The 19,095-nt window shown below is 53.7% G+C and overlaps 2 protein-coding genes across 2 annotated transcripts; one reads left to right on the forward strand and one right to left on the reverse strand.

Annotated features, from left to right (window-relative positions):
- Nucleotides 1-2,061: 2,061 nt before the first annotated feature.
- On the reverse strand, nucleotides 2,062-3,615 carry BBK36DRAFT_1112916 (hypothetical protein; the record flags this gene model as incomplete). The annotated part of the gene is made up of 1 exon (XM_024889854.1): nucleotides 2,062-3,615. The coding sequence occupies one exon, from the start codon at nucleotides 3,613-3,615 to the stop codon at nucleotides 2,062-2,064; it is 1,554 nt and encodes a 517-aa protein (XP_024752281.1).
- Nucleotides 3,616-10,531: 6,916 nt separating this feature from the next.
- BBK36DRAFT_1134626 (ceramidase family protein) lies at nucleotides 10,532-13,060 on the forward strand. Its single transcript, XM_024892370.1, is given in 3 exon segments — nucleotides 10,532-10,549; nucleotides 10,561-11,859; nucleotides 11,953-13,060. The coding sequence occupies 2 exon segments, from the start codon at nucleotides 10,642-10,644 to the stop codon at nucleotides 13,054-13,056; spliced, it is 2,322 nt and encodes a 773-aa protein (XP_024752282.1). The 5' UTR covers nucleotides 10,532-10,549; nucleotides 10,561-10,641; the 3' UTR covers nucleotides 13,057-13,060.
- The last annotated feature ends 6,035 nt before the right edge of the window (nucleotides 13,061-19,095 follow it).

The following is a 19,095-nucleotide window of genomic DNA, read 5'->3' on the forward strand; positions in this document are numbered from 1 at the left end:
TGCTGTGGCTACGCGAGCACAGGAGAGGGGGCAACCCAGTCGTCACCCTCGACGTGTCACCTACTGCTCATCTACTGTACTCTTTGTCTGGCCTTGGCCTCATTCGCGTATCCCAGGCCCCTCGAGGTCGCGATCCCGAAGTCTTTCGGACCACCAAGCCTCACTTATCAAACAACTTTCGGATGGCTGCACGCCATGATCATCAAGCTATCAACGCCCGGTTCCATCCATGAGGTACATGAACCCTCGCACAATCAAACCCAGAAGCTGTCCTGCTCCCCCCTTCTTCTCCCTTGAAAGCCTTCCAGACTTAGTCCAGATACCCAACACACCCATGGACAGCCTGTCATTGAAGCCTGTCCCCCCCGTGCATGTCCCCCCGCCTCCCGCGAGCGGGTCGATCGATATTGGCTGCATCCAACAACATGTATTCCCTCCCTGCCTGCCTCTCTCTCTCTTACTCTCTCAACCTGTACAGTTACATACTTGTACGAGCAGGGAGCTTTGTTCACGCGGGCGTAAAACATGCCTCAAGCGCTGATATTCTGCCTTGCGTTTCTCCTGCCATCCCCTGCCAGCCTGCAATGTGTGTAGTATTTCGTACCCTTACTGCGGAAGCGACAGCTGCAGGGTCGGATTCGGATCCTCCAGTCATTACGTCAATCGGTATGAATTTGCCATATTACGCAGTTTATGCGGAGGACTCGACCCGAGATGCGAAATATCGATTAGGTACAAGCAACCGATATCCCATCATGATGACTCGTATATCCGTAGTAGCAATTTGCACGAGATACCGAGGAAGAGGGACAAAGACACATTCTATCTAAATCTAGCGGCCCACGACGATCCGCGGCCACGGATCGAAAAAAAACTGCAAGGGCTTTTAGTTCACCAACCAAAACTGGTGAAATACGACACGTTATAATTATGTCATTTCCCTTCTGTGCTATTGATACATGCATCCCATCACTTTTTGTTTGTTGGAAGGGGACCGTTTCTGATATCCTATCAATCACTTTTTTTGTTTTTGCTTTCGTTACCTATTACTATATCCCTCGGATTTTTGGATGTCATTTTAGCGACCTTATGCGCCTTCTTGGAGCTGAAGCTAAGTTTAAATTAAACATTGTCCGCGGGTCTGAGGGCCTGCAACGGTGGTGGTCAGGGCCAACATGTACTGGCGGGATGTAGATCAACGTTGCTTTTGCTCCGTATCCATAGAATAGGATTAGTAGTAGATATTAGTATGTCTGTTGGTTGTGGCCTTAAGGTAAGGGGGGAGACGACAAAAGAGACAAGAGGAAAGAGAGAAGAGAGAAGAGGGGACAATGGAGAAAACTGAAGGTAGGTAGGAGAAAAGAGAAGAGGAAAGAAACCCACTTTTCTTGAGACTGACAACTTCATCCGCAGTAATAGATCTCTTGTTTTGACTGTGATATTCGGCACTTCACAGATGAGCAACCAAGTCAGATAACCTGCCAAGCGGCTACCACAGAACGTGGCCATCTTTGACCTAGAAGGTGGCCACTCTCTTTGCATGGCTACTTGGTAGGTAATCTGACTTATGCCAATATCTCTTCATAGTGCAAGACGCATCATCATATGCAAGGCAAGACCCACAAATCGGCCGTCATGAACGCAGCTACGGGACATCAACTCGATATACCACTTTTATGGAGTACCAAACATTCAATTATGGATTCGTAGATGCTAATCATCCTGTTCAGTACAACAAAGGAGAAGAGGAAGCTCGTCAGTCATCAACGGTATATGTGGGTATGAATTTCCTCCTCTCTCAACTCTGCGCTCCTGGCCCAAGTCATCGGATATCTGTGCAAAATAGAAAAATTAAAAGGAAAACAGGAAAAGAAATTGCCATGTCTGCTAGATTTGAAAGACAAGAATCACGGCGACATGATGAGAAAGGGGCGCCCTTCCTGGGGCTGCCCACGCAAAGTATCTAACAGTAGAAGTTCGAAAAAAGAAAATGGTAAAGAAATGACAAAGTTTTATATGAAAGAGTTGCTCGTGTTTACTTCTTATTCCACAACACGCCTTTTACCAAATCTCCTCAGAGCTCTTGACCAGCTCTGTAGTCGGCGTCTTCGGGACCATGCGCTTCATGCGCTTGCGGTCTTCCTTGGTCACCAAGCCAGGGGTAATGGGGACACAAGGAGTAAACGGCTGATACGGAGAGTACGGCACCGCGGTGCCGGTGAAGGGAGTCCTGCCACCGCCTGGCGACAGAGGTCCGGTTCGCTCGAAGACGGTCTGCTTCGTTGTTTGGGCAGTGACGTACGGCGATCCAAGCTGCTCCTCGTAGGCACGAAGAGGGAGCGTTCCACCGGTTCGGACCGCAGAGGGAGGGTTAGGACGGGAGAAGGAGGCGCCGGGTCGTGGTGAAGACGGCAGTGAAGGGAACGTGCTGCCGGGTCGGGGCGAAGATGGGAGACCAACGAGGGGAGATTGCGAATTCTCCGTGGTGGCTGACTCGGGATCTCTCTCGGTGTACTGCAGACTCGCCCGCGATCGATTGGCACGGTCGAGGGAGGCCCCGATGCGCTCGTCGATAGTTTGAATGCTCTGGGGCGAGATATCAGGGGTTATGGGAGCACCCGACCTGGTGTTGGCGGCACCGTAAGGCACCTGATCCGTTGGGATAGGCGGCGGAGGAGCGGGAGCGTAGTGTCGCGGAGGGATAGCGCTCATCTCGCGAGACTCATGCTGCGGGAAGGTGCCGGACATGGGCGTCATGATGGGAGACGAGATGCTGATGCCCTTGGCCGTCTTCTTCTTGGGCGAGAGGAGCGACGAGAACAGGGCTGAGGTCTTTGACTGGGACTTTTCCTCCTTGGCCGCAGCAAGGTTCAAGCCGGCGGGCTTGGACTTGCTCTTCTTGGACAAGAGACCATTGGACGACTTGCCGGACGCCGCTGACTCGCGCTGAGGGTTCGGAGATGCCACGGGAGACTCGAGAATGATGCCCTTTTGCTTGGCCTCCTCGTGCTCCATGACATACTTGTACATCTCTTCCAGCTGTTGTTGCGCCATGGCTCTGTCTGCTGCGACGACGGACTGGTCTACAAGTGGCGAGACTCCGAGAGTGGTGGGAACGACAGATGAAGAAGAAGGCGACGGCAAGATGTACGGTGCCGGTACGCTGTTTGGATCGAAAATGCGAGCGCTGTATGGGCCGGAGTGGAAGGGTTCCGCCTTGGGGATGGTCAAGGGTGGGACAACGACGTGGCCCTCGGGATATTGGGTGAAGTCGAACTGTTGCTGGAACGCTTGAAGCTTTGGATCTGCTACCGGAAAGCTTGGCTGCAAGATGTAGCTGGGCGGCAGGTCACTCCCCCGGAGATGTTCCCTGCGTCGTCTGGAGAGCGAGAGTAGGAGGATGGCGACCAGCACCAAGGAGACTCCGTATGCCGCAACGATGCCGCCGATCTGGACGGGCAGATACTTGGAGGTGTTGGGCAAGCCGCGAGCTGACTCGCTTCTGCTGTCTTTGTGCGTAAAGGGCGAGCAAGAGGCGACGGACCAGAGGAGCACGGAAGTCAAGAGAGCGAAGGACGATGATGATGATGATGAAGAACGAGTGCCAAGGGGCATGATGGAGCACCGCGCCCTGGGGTCTTATGAAGGCGATGGCAGCGTGATGGGACCTCCTGGCGATGAAATGCGAAACATGACCCGAGAAAGATGTGACGCGAAGTGAGGAGAAATCTGCGGCATGCAAAGGGGTATATAGAGTCGTCACAGCGGCTGGCGATGCTGGCCGGCGTAAGAGGGCAGCAAAGCTGGCGCTGCGCCGTGGGGCCGGGCGACGGGCTGCCTGGGATCCCCGGCTGGCGGCGCTGTGAGTGGCTGGACGCTGCATCACGGCGGCTACAGCTCGCGGCGCAGGAGGAGCACGGAGAGGCACAGCGGCCAGAGACAAAGAGCGTTGTCGAGGCCATCGCCGGCCTGTGGTTGGGCGCAGGCGGGAGGTTTAAGCGCCGACCTGCTTTGTGACGGGCGCCACCCGGCCGCTGATTGGACGATGGGCAGATAGCGATGCAAGGCACTAGCGATGGCTCCCTGCAGCGTCCCCACAGGCGGGATGCATCGAGTCGAGGTGACAGAGTCGTGAACGAGGGTTTATTACATGTAATTCCTCTGTGATCTTGAGAAAGAACCGTGGTCATAGGGATCGTAAAGACCAGGAGTTGCAGCTCAAATTAAATTGATGGTTCGCCCCGTGATCTATGGCTGAAAAGGACGAGTCAAATTGGCTGGCAATGTCCATTTACGCCCAATCACAAACGCCGATACCAACGTCGATCGAGGAGCTCCCATGCTTGTCCCAAGCCACCTGCACGAGCCCAATCAAATGGCATCTCTTCACTCTCTACTAGTTTTGCCTTCCATCTTTCAGTCTATTGTTCATCATCTTTCGCTGTTCTTTCATCCCATTTCTACAATTGCTTCCCCTGACGTCCGCCGATCCTCTGGTATTCCTCCTCGCTGCCCACCACCTGGCTGTCAAGCGACAGCCAACGCTAGAGGTGGTGCTCACTTCGCCTGCTGCTAAATAGGCGCCGGCGATGGCATAAGCAGAGCATCGGGACTTGATCCCTGCCTCGTCGCAGTGACACCCACCACGATTCGTCCAAATGCCTCCCAATCAGATCGCAACTCCGAGTGTCACGGCCATGGTACTTGCTGAGAAGAGCATCGCTCCCTACAGCCACTCCGCTAGCGGTGACGAGCGCCCTGAGGCTGCAAATCTGCGTCACCCAGATGCAGCCACAGAGGTGCCCGTTCTGTAGGTCTCGTCACATCACTCAGGGCACTCAGGCACACCGCCGGACCAGACCCGGCAGTGCTCCCTGTGACGAACCGAACTGTCGTCTGAAAGGATGGTTCGCAGCATGCAAAATGCAGAGTGAGGATGGCGTGCATTATCACCAATAATGCGAACGGCTTCGTCCTCGGACAAGGCGAGTCACGCCATCTCGGGCTCTGGATAGTGACGATATCAGCTAGCCGTGCCATGTGAAGCACTTCTCATCACTCTCATCACTCGTCACATGAATACATAGGCGCCTCGGGCGTCAACATGTTCGAAGGATGGGTCAACGACTTCTTTTTTCCCTCTCAACCTCAATTCTTCCTGAAGAGACATGATGAGATGCGGCTTGTATGTAGATTGAGCGCGTGCTTACTAAGGCATGAGTTCAGATCACATGACTTCGCGATGCCACGCTCCTCCTTGGATGCGTCGACGCGTTTCGATAACAGCCGCCGATCCAGACAACGCTGGCATAATTGGTCAAGACACCAAGCGTCGTTCATCTCAGTGCTTTCTTTATCACCGGGTTGGGCCTTTGCTCAGGTCTGCAGTCCTGACTCTCGATGCTCAATTTCAGCCCCTCGTCTAGGCAACAACATCGCCAGTTGCTTCCACTACAACCTCCAACATGTCAACGGCCCAGGCTGAAAACCCAATCCTAAGGTCACTCAACGCGGCCCAGCGTCGTGCTGTCACATCCAATGCGCCGACAGTTGCTATTCTAGCAGGCCCGGGCAGTGGCAAGACGCATACTCTAACTTCACGCGTCGTGTGGCTGGTCCAGCAGACGGGATACAAGCCGTCAGACATTGTCGTCGCAACTTTTACAGTCAAGGCAGCCAGGGAGATGAAGGAGCGAATAGGCAAAGTACTTGGTCCAGAATGTGAGAGAAAGATTGTACTGGGCACCTTTCACTCTATTGCCCGGAGGTACCTCAGTGCCTATGGTCAGCATATAGGCCTTGATCCCAAGTTTGGCATTGCAGACGACGGCGATTCGAGGGCAGTCATTCAGCGTATCTGTAAGCGGCATAACTTCAACATCGACCCGGGTTTTGCAAGAGCATGGATCAGCAAGAACAAAGCCAAGGGGCATTCGACAGAACCGACCTCGAACAAGAAGCAGCCTGAGAATCCGTCGTTGAACGAGTGCTACAGGGAATATCAGGAGCACCTGGAGAGATCCAACCTACTAGACTACGATGATCTGCTGGTACGCTGCGTGGAGCTGCTAAGGGCATATCCCGCCTGTGTCTCCAACATCCAGTCAGTTCTCATCGACGAGTACCAAGACACGAACGGCATCCAGTATGACTTGATGAAGCTCTTTGCGCAGGCTCGCCAGCGCATAACTATCGTTGGCGATCCCGATCAGAGCATCTATGGCTGGCGATCGGCCGAAATTCGAAATTTGTACCGGTTGCTACGAGACTATCCCGACACCGATGAGATATCCCTGGAGGAGAATTACCGATCCTCTCAGTCGATTCTCGATGTGTCATTGACCGTCATTCAACAAGACAAGAAGAGATACCAAAAGGTCCTTTTACCTGTTCATACAAGAGGCACAAAGCCGGTTTTGCGAACGTTGAAGAGCTCTGCCGCAGAGGGAGATTGGATCGTCTCAGAAATCAGGCGCGCTGTCACAATGTTTGGGGGCATGCTCTCGTACGAAGACGTGGCTATCCTCTTGCGGTCTGCCTCTCTATCCAGGAACATTGAGTCGGCGTTGGGAAAAGCCGGGCTCGCCTATCGCATGATCGGAGGCCACAAGTTCTACGAACGAAAAGAAATCAAGGTTCTGCTGGACTACTTGCGGGCAATCTATCAACCGGAGAACAACGATGCTATTGCGCGAATCATCAATGTTCCGCGTCGGGGAATCGGAGAGACAACCATCAAGCGCCTGATAGAAGAGGCTGAGCAACACAAAATGAGCCTGTGGTCGCTATTGAGAAAACATTGCCAGGGTTTCCGCAAAGCGGCGACAAAGCTCCTTCCCAAGATGGAGCAGAGGCTCAACACAGAACTGATACGGCTGATTGTAAATCTCCAGACCCAAGCCCAGCAGATTACCGACAACTCCCAACAATCCTTGGTCAGCCTCATTGAGAAGTTGCTATCACAGCTGGATTTCAAGAAGCACCTCGAGACAGAGTATCCCGAGGACCACGAGCAGAGATGGCAAAACGTCCAGGAACTTCTCAGCTTGGCCAACGACTTTGTGCGGGATTCAGCAAATGTAGACGACGAAGTGTTGCCTGAGATTGAGAATGTCGACCAAGCCAAGGATGACAGCATTCTGGGCCGCTTCCTGGCAAACGTCGCGCTGGCATCAGATGCTCAGAGAACCGACGAAGGCGGGGAGAAGAAATCATTGATCACCATATCAACCATACACGCTGCCAAAGGGCTCGAGTGGCCTATTGTATTCGTGCCAGCTGTGTATGCTGGTTCCATTCCCCACTCGAGGGCGGAGGATCTGGACGAGGAGAGGCGGTTGCTCTATGTAGCCATGACCAGAGCGCAAGCGCTGCTCTATCTCAGCTGCCCCATGTACGGGTCGCAGGGCATGGGGGCCAAGGTTGAGCTATCACCCTTCGTCTCGCCCTTTGCATCGACGGCTTTTGCCAAGCATGGGGCCTCGTTCAACAGACCAGTCCTGGAAGGAGTCGCAAAAATCCTTGGAAGAGATGTTCCCAGCGAAAAATCAATCTTTGACAAGATACCGCCCATGTTCGCCTTGGAAGATAACTTGTTCCCAATAGATCCTATCGACACGAGAGATGCCGAAGACTCGGGCGGGCCTGACGGCTATCGTCCCAAAGGGCCCAAACGCCAGCGTTTCAACGGCCAGGGATACGGCAACGACGAAGAAGAGGCAGAGGAGCGGCCGTGGCAGAAAGAATACAGCACCACCATGGAGCAGGCGTCGAGCTTCACCATGGCATCTTTACCCGGGTTCGTGTCAGCCGGGACGCATCAGAACGCGCTCGCTGCGGCTGCGGCTGCTGAAGCAGAAAAGGCGGCAGCAGCAGCAGCCAAAAAGGTCATCAAGTCGGGAACGACTCGTCGGAAAGCAGATCAAACAAGCCTGCTCGGATTCGTAACCACTTCGTCTGCCAAGAAGCCGGCAGCTCCAGCGGGGGGGTTCAACGGCCCAGACATGTCCATGGCCCGTTATCAGCTTGCAGCATCTCGGTCCGCAGCCAGGTTAGCAGCAGAAGCAGAAGCCCCTGAGCTGCCGAAGCTCCCTGACGCCGCTAGCCTATCGCTAGGGAAGCACAAGCTTGCCAGCGGCAATGTCCTGAAGCGACCCAACGGCATCAAGCTGGAGGACGCGGAGGGCGACTCCAAAAAACGGTACCACTGCTTCTCTAGCTCTCCGCCCAGACACGACGGCGACGAGGTCGTCAAGGAAGAGCAGCCAGCTGCGGAGAGCGTCTCTGTTCCCGACCGCCCAGCCTCGAGCTTCCACAGGACCACGTTTGTTTCGGCGGCTGCTAGAGGCGGCGTAAGGCGTCCAGTCGGGCTAGGGCCGCCTCCGGGGTTGGATAGGCTACGGAAGCCGTTCAAGCCGTTGACGATAACGCGGCCGACGAAGCCGCAGTAACGAGTAATGCTGAGTGACTTTTTATTCGCGTATATGTGGTTTCTTGTACATCAAACGCTAAAGCCTCACGAGAATTGTACATGGATGATGGAGTTATTGTGGCGTTGGGAAACATAACGGTAGCCTTACGAATAAGCATAACGGCTGAGGCTCGTTGGCGTAAAGGCGTGCAGACTTACTTAGACCGAACTGCGTGTATATAAAGCCGCGAGAAGACCATCAACGAGATGAAATAGACCAAGAGCAACATTGAAAATCAATCCATTGAATACAATAAACTCGCTACCCAAGCTCCCTGCTTCAAGACAACACTCAAGTTACCACACAACTTCCTCCTAGTGCTTTTGAAGCAGAAAATAAGCACACAAAATCACAACATGTTTTCGACACTTGCCTCCCGCGCCGCCTTTTCCACTTCGGCACGCATGCTTAAGCCTGCAGATGCAAGCGTTTCCGCTCCTGCGCGGAGCTGGAAGAATCTGTCGCCTCGAACTCGTCGGTATGCCGCGTATGGATTCGCGGCGTGCTTGGTTGTGGATGGCTATGTTGTGTACAAGTATGCGCCTTGGGTTATGGGTCTGGAGAGGAAGCATTAGGCTGCGCGCTGCTCATGGCCGATTGGGGCAACGAGTTGAAGGTTCATTGGGATGGGAAGCATCAGATTTGGGCATTTAGTTGTCAATAATCGATGTTCGAGGCATCCAGGATTAACTAATCGATGTATTGTTCGAATGCGGTGTTCTATCATGCCTTTTGCTACCCTGCAAAGCCTTGGAGTATTTTCCATCAAGCTGGGCACCATCTCAGCTTGGGCCTTTGCACAAGCCAAGTGACCAGGGCTTCCATTCTTCACGTTTTCGGATGCAGGGCCGAGGCTCACGCTGGGCGATCGGACTTGATATCCGTTCAAGGTGGTGGTGGGTGAGCATGCCAGCCAGCGTCGACACCACCATGTAGAGGGGCAGAGAGGCCGTTGCCGTCGATTCGTGGAGTGACGGCGATGACGATGCTTCATCTTTCATCAGTACCTGACAATAGCGGTTGTCCGTCCCTGGTTTCCAGAGCCCTTGATCTGACGCTCGATGAAAGATGACGGTGAATATCCGTCATCGTGCGTTTACACCTGTAGATCTCGAATCCTGCTCGATATCCCAGGCGCCGGTGGAACTCTCGCCAGATGGCATTTGCCCTCTGGCATGCCGGGGGATGGCTGATGACCCTGTCCCATCAATTTTAGCGTCCTTCCCTCCCCGCACTTTCGACTCCGCAGCATTGATCTGAAAGGAAAGTCGGGCCAATTGAAGCCATACACAACAGCTCAACAGCATCTGCCATCAGGTCTGTCTTTTGCCCCCCTCTCGCTTCTGCACGATGTGACGACAATCGGATGACCTAGCCGCGATAAAGTCGGTCTGGCATTGGACTTTTTGTTGCTTTCCTCTGTGTCATAGCTCCTCGCGAGCTGGGCTGTCGATGCTACCCTTCACCTGCCATCGGTGGCATCGTGGATGCAGAAAGGTGTGAGTTGCAAGTCCTGGCGCAGGACAGGCCGCATGAATGTCTGTGGCCATGGATACGACCGTGGCTGTGTCGCCTGAGAGTGGCTCGTGGTATGTCTTGTGCGAGCGACGATGGACCTGTTTGAGCGCTGGTTAGTCATGAGATGCCCACTTGATGCTGTCGACAATAGCATCTGTTGACGGACATAAATGAAGAATCGCGTCTGTGCTTTTCTTGAAGATGGAGCCCTTTCCCCATTATTTCTCACCGGTAGCCGCTTGGAAATACAAAGTCCACATACCTCCGAGGCACCGACATCATCGCGGCCAACCCCGCCAAGTGCTTTGTACCGGAACGTCCTTCCCCAGCGGGATCTCGAACTGCCGCGGCCGCTAGCCCGACAAGGGCAGCTTCCAGCGCCTTATCAGGCCTAGCGGGTGCGGAAGGTTACGTTCTGGAGGGCAGCTGCGCATGCCGCCCTTTCCTTGGCTGGCATCGCCATTGTCTCAAAGGGCAGGAGCATTGAACTCATAGCAAAGGCTGCCTTCCCTTGCTGCTGCTGCTGCAACTAACACGACCTGAACGACCATCATCGGCTGTTATAGTACCTTAGTTCTAGGCTATTCGCTACCAATTACGAGGCACAGACAGCTAAACCACAACAGACTCACCCAACATAAATAAATACTGCATGGCGGAATCTCTGGGCGAGCGGGAGAAGCTGGCCCCTCTCCTTGCCAATGCAGACAAGGCAGACGCAGAGGCTGCCGCAGAGTCGCAGGCAGAGTCACCGACTGCTGTGCCACCCGAGCAAAGCATGGCGCCCTACTCAGCCTTTTCGATGCTGAAGCTCTTCGTCCTCTTCGCTGCCGGGCTGTTCGGCCTCGTCATCGCCGCTCAACCCGGCAGACAGTCCCAGTTCGCGAGGGTTGCCGATGCGGACCGCCAGTCGTATCTCATCGGCGTGGGCAAGGCCGACATCACCGGCCCGGTGGTGGAAATCAACTTTGCCGGATACGCCAACCTGGACCAGACGGGATCCGGCCTGCGCCAGCGTCTGTACAGCCGCGCCTTCATCATTGCCGACAAGAGCAACCCCAGCGATCGATTTGTCTACCTGGTCCTCGACACGCAGTCCGGAGACACTGCCATGCGCAATGGCCTCCTGGACGGTCTCAAGGCTCTGGGTGATGAGTATGCCGTCTATGGCCAGAACAATGTGGCTCTGACGGGTACCCACAGCCACTCTGGTCCAGGCGCCTGGTTCAACTACCTGCTTCCGCAAATCACGTCCCTCGGGTGGGACAAGCAGAGCTACCAAGCCATTGTGGATGGTGCTGTTCTGTCCGTCAAGCGGGCTCACGAGAGCCTCCAGGAGGGATACCTTGACGTTGGTACAACTACCGTTGCTGATGGTGCCATCAACCGCTCTCTTTGGGCCTATTTGCAGAATCCAGACGAGGAGCGAGCTCAGTATGACGCGGAAACCGACACCACATTGACTCTGCTCCGCTTTCAGCGTGCTTCTGATAACAAGAATATTGGTGTTCTGTCTTGGTTCCCCGTCCACGGAACGTCCATGCTTGGAAACAACACTCATGCTAGTGGCGATAACAAGGGTGTTGCCGCTTGGCTCCTGGAGAGCGCCATGAAGAACGATCCCACCGCTGCCGATGATTTCGTGGCCGGCTTCAGCCAGGCAAATGTCGGCGATACGACTCCCAACGTTCTTGGCGCTTGGTGCGACGATGGCTCTGGCCAGCAGTGCAGCCTTGAGAATAGCACTTGCGCCGATGGCAAGTCACAGAGCTGCCATGGTCGAGGACCCGAGTTCCGGGCCTTGGATCTTGGTGTCAAGAGCTGCTATGAGATGGGTCGCAGGCAATTTGCTGGTGCTCAGACGGTTTATGTAAGTGCTTCTGAGGGTTACCCGCTTGTTTCCGTGCTTGCAAACACCCATCTTCATTCCAACATGGAGTGGTCAAGCTGACAAAATTCATAGGACGACTTGAAATCATCTGGCACGCCAGTGGTCGGATCATCCGTGAAAGCCTTCCACTTCTTCCAGGACATGCGTTACTTTAACTTCACGCTCCCAGACGGATCCAAGGCCCAGACATGCCCTGCCGCCCTCGGCTACTCTTTTGCTGCCGGAACATCTGACTGGCCAGGCGCCTTTGACTTTACTCAGGGCGACTCTGGTGCGCCAAACAACCCTCTTTGGTCGCTTGTTTCTGGACTGCTGAAAGCACCAGGCCCTCAGCAAGTTGCGTGCCAGCAGCCGAAGCCTGTGCTCTTGGATGTTGGCGAGATGACGGCGCCTTACGCCTGGACCCCCAACATCGTGGACATTCAGATGCTGCGTGTAGGCCAGCTCGTCATCATTGTCAGCCCCAGCGAAGCTACCACCATGGCCGGACGCCGCTGGAAGGCTGCGGTTGCGCAGGAGGCAACGTCATTCCTCGATGAGGATCCCATTGTCGTACTGGGCGGTCCTGCAAACAGCTACTCTCACTACTGCGCAACTCCCGAGGAATACGATGTCCAGCGCTATGAGGGTGCTTCGACCCTCTTTGGTCGGAACGAGCTCAACGCCTACATCAACCTCACCGTCAGCAACATGCACTACCTCCAGCCTGACGCAACCAGCACCCCCTCCCAAGGCGTACTTCCTCCGGACAACCGCAAGAAGATGATCTCGTTCATCACCGGCGTCGTGCAGGATAGCGCACCTTCAGGCAAGCCCTTCGGCAGCGTGTTGGTGCAGCCAAACCTGACGTATAACATCGGCGACACCGTCAATGTCACGTTCCAGGGCGCCAATCCGCGCAACAACCTCCGCCAGGAACAAACCTTTGCGGCCATCGAGCAGCAAGGCAGCGACGGAACATGGACCCAGGTGCGCGACGACTCCGACTGGTTCCTGGTCTACACGTGGCGGAGAACCAACTTCATCCTGGGGCAGAGCGAGGTGGACATTACCTGGGAGACGTACGGCAACGCGGAGCCGGGCACGTACCGCGTCAAGTATTACGGCGATTCGAAGCCCCTGATAGGGAGCATATCGTCTTTTGTGGGCACGAGCAATAGTTTTACGCTCAAGTGAGGGAGAGCCATGTTTGACCAGCGATTTCCTGTGTTGTATACGAAAAGGTAGTTCTGTTTAGCCTGCTTATATGAGATTCTGCTTGTTGCCTGTGTCATTACGAAGCCATGAATAAACAAAGTAAGATGACCACTTACTTATGTACCCGTACTTTCAGTTGTTGTGGTCGATACGATGCACATGGCCATGGTTACTACGGTGTTTATATTAAGCTTTACCTAGGTACTACATCTTTGTTGGCAATAATTTTTTTGGGACGGTCAATCTCCTCTCCTGTGCATAACTTGAGATATGAGAAAAAGGGGAAGTTGATAAGCTCACAGCAATATGATCGTGGCACAAGCATGGAAAGTCACATCCCGTCACCCCGTATTGCTTGTTTACATGACGTGAACACGAGGCTGTTGGAATCCCGTCACACAGGCGGGGGGGATCTTTAGTCTGGACGCCTGACCCGGCGATTCGGAACCGGGGGTCTCGTATTAAGAAGCGGGAGGGTTGGTTCCAATTCATTCCGTTGAAGGGAAAAAAAAAAAGGTTTCTTTACATGCTTGAAGGCAAAGTTGAAGGGAAAAGCTGGGGGGAGGATAGACGGGTGTTACGTTAATTAGGGGGGTTTGGTTTCGTGGTTGGCGAGTTGTTGAGATTAGGAGAGGGAAGCCAGAAGAGACAAAGGGGGGGGCTGAGAGGGGGTCGTTGGGGGATTTTAAGCTCCCGTCTCGTGTGGTATGCAACGAGCGGATGACGAGTGTTTCTTTTTGATGTTGCTGCTTTTTTTTTTTTTACCTTCCTTTCCTTTCTTTTTCTGAATCTCCCGGTGTGGTGTTTCTTCCCGGGGCAAGATCAGCCGTTCTATACAATAGGAGACTACTTACCTAGTAGTCCACTTCACATATCAACGACATTATGTGGGAAGCTAGGCAAGGGGAGTCACACCTTAAAACGGCTCTCACAGCTCCAATCCCTTCCGAAAAGCCAACAAAGAAAAATAAATAAATAAAAGGGTTGACACAACCCGTTCCCGTTGAACCATGCTGCCGTTGCCGTGGCTGTTTGCTCCCGGCTGAGGTTTCCCCATAGACGGTATTGTTGTGCTCTTCCATGCCTCGGGTACAACATGCCACTGGAATTCCCAAAGGGAAAAGAAACCTTGCCATGTTGTGACTCTTTTACAACCTCCGTCACTTCCTACCGGAGTGGAAGAATGTCATCTTGTCTCCTGTCATATAAGACAAGTAGCCCGCCGCGAAGGTATAAAGGTAAGTAATATCATATATCAGGCTGCGGCCTTCAATATATAAGACAACCAATCACCAACTACGCCTCTCCTACATGACACATGACACTCACTCTCCGCCGCATCAAGCCATATGCAAGCCACCACTTCGGCAGTCTTCTGTCGATTGGACAAGGGGTGGCCATACATCAAGCCTCCTGACGGCACATCGGGCGGGAGGCGGCCGCCGGCGCGGCGATGAAGAGATATTTCGGCCAACGAAGTGAAAGGAGGTGTGGGGAGGAGCGAGAAAGGATGGAGGGAATTTAATATAGATAACACGCCAATGGCCGTGATCTCCTTGGTTTCCGAGCACTTGTGGGATGAAGATGGGACGCGGTTGAGGTAGGTTGCCGATGAGCTTTTCGTATCGTTGCGTCGGGAGCTCAGTTTGTCGGTTTGCTCTTTATATTAGTAAATGGGATGTCTAAGTATCTGTAATGTTAAAGTCCCTTGTCTCATGCTGAATGAGATGGAAGACGACCATGCACAGAACTTCGGCCAATGGCATCATACAAAAGTTCCGCCAATAGCAACATGGGCTGACATTGCTGTTACCATGAGCTATAGCACCAAGATGTGTAGGACAGATCGTCATACTTTTCTCCCTTGATGACTTCACGACCCTGACTGGCGACCCCCATGGCTTCCCATTCACGAAACCGGGACGAGGCAAGCTCAAGAGAGGCTGAAAGTGAACACGATGCGGAAGCAATATCCCTGGTACAGCGGCTCTTCGCCGCCAAATCATGTGCTTCTGAGAGTCTTTTGTCTACGAGAGACAGCAAAGAGGGCATGCTCGCTCAGGGTTTCGGCTCGGAGTACGAATGTACGCGGAACGCTACAAGAGACGGATGCTCTCTGCGAAAGCCAAAGCTGGATCCCACTTCTTGTTTTGCTCCGACTTCTTCCCACAAGCTCCGCGAGCATATTATCGGGTACGGATAATGCATGTACGAGTAGGCAATCAAGTGTCAAGGATCCAAACCGACGGCGTCGTGGCATTTTTCGCTTTGCTGCATGTCTCGGGTGGCTGCCTCCCGCGGACCGTCATATATTCTCTCGCAACGTCCTGCTTTCATGTTCCAGCTTTTCATCACCGGCTTCTTGGCCGAAGAAGACAGCAGCATATCGCTTCACGTGCAGAGAGTCCAATGCTCTGTCCCAGCCACACTTGCTTCGCTCAACGACGGCAAGATAGATGGTGGTAGAAAGCAAGCGGCTTCAGTGTCCGGCCCACATGGGCTGTGCCGCAAGCTGTCGAGTTCGGAAGCGAGGGGCTGGAAGCCAACTGTATTGCCAAGTATTTCGCCGACGACGTGTTGCCTCCTCAAGGCTTGCAGCCTTCGAACTTACTCCTGCAGGGAGGCAGAGGGGAAGGGGGACGTGACTAATCTGTCGAATGGAAGACAACGGCAATCTCAATGACGAAGACGAGATTGCGTTGCCTCTGCGCGGCCAACGCAAAGATACAGTGGCTGCTCCGTCAGATGATCGAGGAAAGGAAGGATCCCAAGGCAGGTTCCGTTGGTGTGTGATTTGGTGCCTAACAAACACCTGTACAAGCGCATATACCCAAGATACGTGGATGCGGTAGAGTGCAATATCATGCCTCGCAAAGCAACATGCGCAGCTGCGTTAAGTGGGGGCTCCTTGACGGAACTGCTTCGCACAAGGGAAAGAAAACACGGGGAATTCTGGGCAAAGGAATCAAGGAATGGGAAAGGAAAGGAAAGAGAGCCATTGCAAGTGGCTAGGCGCCGCCCGTGTGTACTCGGCCGCAAGTGTCAACCCATCAGGACGAGGACTCCTAGGGAGACAAACGGTGGCAGTCATCCCACAGGTGAAACCGCGTACGGGCGTGACTTGTATAATGTCTTGCGTCGTGTAGTACGCGGATAATACTGTCACGAGGATCGTCCGCTTCCGAGGAGGGAAAAAAAAGAAACAACGGCTGGATCTAGGTAGCGGTTCGATGTCTGGCAACAAAGTGCGGGGTGGGCGAGATCTCTGCGTCAGGGATGCCCATAGCATGCAATATCCTGCGCAGTCTGGTGTCGAGATCGGGTCTTCCGTTACGTCGAGCATCTTGATATTGATGCTATGTTGTCGTCGGTTGGCGTCTTCTCTCTCCCCATCTCTCCCCCAGTTTTCAATCGGCGGGTAATTCAGTGTCAAGATCCGTATCTGTATCTCCTTCTGATGAGCCCGGTGTCAGTGTGTAACCCATGCCCAGCAGAAGTCTCGGTACGTACAACATGGTTCAGAAGTCAAATGAGCGCAACTGGTTAGACCTGGTCAGTGTCTCAGATCTCCTTTTTCTTCTCCGCACCGGTGTGGAAGAGGGAACACAACGCATATGTCCGTCTTTCACCCCTGGCCTGTTCTCTCACGCTACTCCGTACATGCTACTCACAGAGTAGCAATGAGGTGCGTATACTGGACACGCGCTGGGAGTATCTCGCTTTGAGGCGGCGAGTATATCTTGTATCGTCGTGTGTCGTGTCGTCGTCTTGTCGTGTCAACGGTTCGGCGCACAATCAGAGAGATGGGCACTTCCTGCTTGTCCACACATCGCTGTGCACGCCATATAAAAGCGTCGCACAACATATATGAAGATTTGTGCCTTGGAACGACGGCAGCCGTCAGATAGTAGCTCCCTGCTTGGGGTTAGGTAGATATGCACCCTTCAGACGCACTCGCATAGAGGTATGCCTCATGATCACCTCCTCCGCCATCTTTGGAACACGCACCACCATCCGGTCCTTTGGGAAAAAAGCAGCAAAAAGACAACGAACAGAAGACCCGCTCTGGTGCCCAACTCACGCCCCTTTTCGACCCATCGCCAGTCGTGAGTGCTAGTTGTCACCGTCACCGTCCTGATGCCCCGCCGTCATGCCGTGCTCACTTTTGCTTTTTTTTTTGTTCTTTCTTGTTTTCTTTCTCGATTTGTGTTGGCCTCATTGCATGTTCCTCCCTTCTTGTACGGATCTGATTTGAAGTAAGTCTCTCGCATTGCATGTAGTGGTATCAACGCATAATCTTAAGAAAAAAGCTGAAAGCAACGCGTCCACAGTTTGCTTGGGCGTTCCAGCGTTGAAAGACCAGGCCAGAACTTGCGACCCTACCTAGTGATAAATGTAGGTGGTATGGTGGTAATCAGCGACTTCAGCCTTAACACGCATTGTTAAGTGGCATCTCCGCTAATGCAGCCGTCGTGTGCTCCACAGACCGACCTGCGCCATAGAGTACTCGTACCGCGGTACGTTGATGTTGGACTGACGGAGCGATCATGTTGTATGGCCTCAACGTATGGCCTTAACAACCTGACCGAGCATGCCCTGGACGAGGTGCAATATCTCACCACACTAGGATTTTATTCCTAACTAGAGGCTGCCCGAGAATCATCAGCGCCAGTAATTCAATGAGTGCGAGGGCCTTACCACTAGGCGATCCGGCGCTCTTTCCCATCCGTGACTCGTGGACTGATGATCCTCGTAGGAGTGTATCATGTAAGCCCCTACCGACTGAGCTGAAAATATCCGTTGTACGGTGAGGAATATCAGCCAACCTCTACATAGCGTAAGTAATTGTCAGCTGAATGTCTCTTGACTCTTGATTCACAAGTCCAGTTGGTTCGTGGCCCAAAATGTCCACGCAAAGGCATAATAGCCACTCGTCGATGTGGACTCATGTGTATGTGCGCGTATGCACATATTCAAACCAACGCCCACAGATGCGCGCCCAATCGCGGCATCTCGGGGGAACCATCCTACTGGTTGATTTTGCAACATCTATTCAAAGGCACTGGGGTGTACCGCTTGGTACAGCAATTAGTAGCCGATGTTGCAGCCAGCCTCCATGCCAACGGCATACTACATGTAAGTCTGCAGGTGTAAACCCAGCGTGGCTCACAAGTGTGGGCTCCTTCATGGTAGTCTCGCAGCTAGTATGCCGGTGCAGTTCCTCTCACTTCTTTTTCGCTTCCATTTCTTTCTCTCCAGGTAGCTTCGCAGGTACCCACTCAGCCCTGCTGCTTTTTTGATGGGAGGGGCCATGTAAAGTATGTGTTTGCCAGTAACTGGCAAGCTGGTGACAAGGTGTTGAGACAACTCATCGTGGCCGTGAACTTGGTGCCGGGGATTGGGATCCGGGCGGACACGCCGGCACCACCAAAGGCCAGCATCCTCGTACTTGTGCTTAAAGCTGTATGACTCTGTATGTATCCTGGCTGACAGCTCCGCACATGCATTAGCACTGCGTATATTGCCTTGGAGTCCGGTATCTGCCACTGGGGCAGCAAATATAAGAGCCGCGTCACACGGGCCGGGGAATCAAGTGGTGTACGACGGAGCTGACCAAGTGATTGAGGACGGAGTACGGGGTACGGAGCACACGGAGTGGCTGGTTGCGCGACAGCACGGAAACTATGTTGGCTTTGGCGGCTGCACGCCCTGGGACTCCTGGCCCAAAGCAGTGGTGCCACAAAGCCACAAAGCCACGGACCGGGCAATCGTCTTGCCCTACTCGACATAAAGGCACCGGCAAGCCTGCTTCGTATTGCACCAGTAGGAGGCGGAAGGAAGGAGGTAGAGAAAGGCGAAGCCGCGAGAGGGCGATGACTCGTAGATTCTATCACAGAATCATCTGTCAGCTGTTGATCTGAGTGAGCCAATTGCATGGGATAACAAGGGCACCGCGAATGGGCGAATCCCCCTGGCCTCCTTGGTAAACGTATCAAGACACAGAAGCAATCAGCGCCG

Source organism: Trichoderma citrinoviride (assembly GCF_003025115.1).
Source record: "Trichoderma citrinoviride strain TUCIM 6016 unplaced genomic scaffold BBK36scaffold_3, whole genome shotgun sequence".
Lineage (NCBI taxonomy): Eukaryota > Fungi > Ascomycota > Sordariomycetes > Hypocreales > Hypocreaceae > Trichoderma > Trichoderma citrinoviride.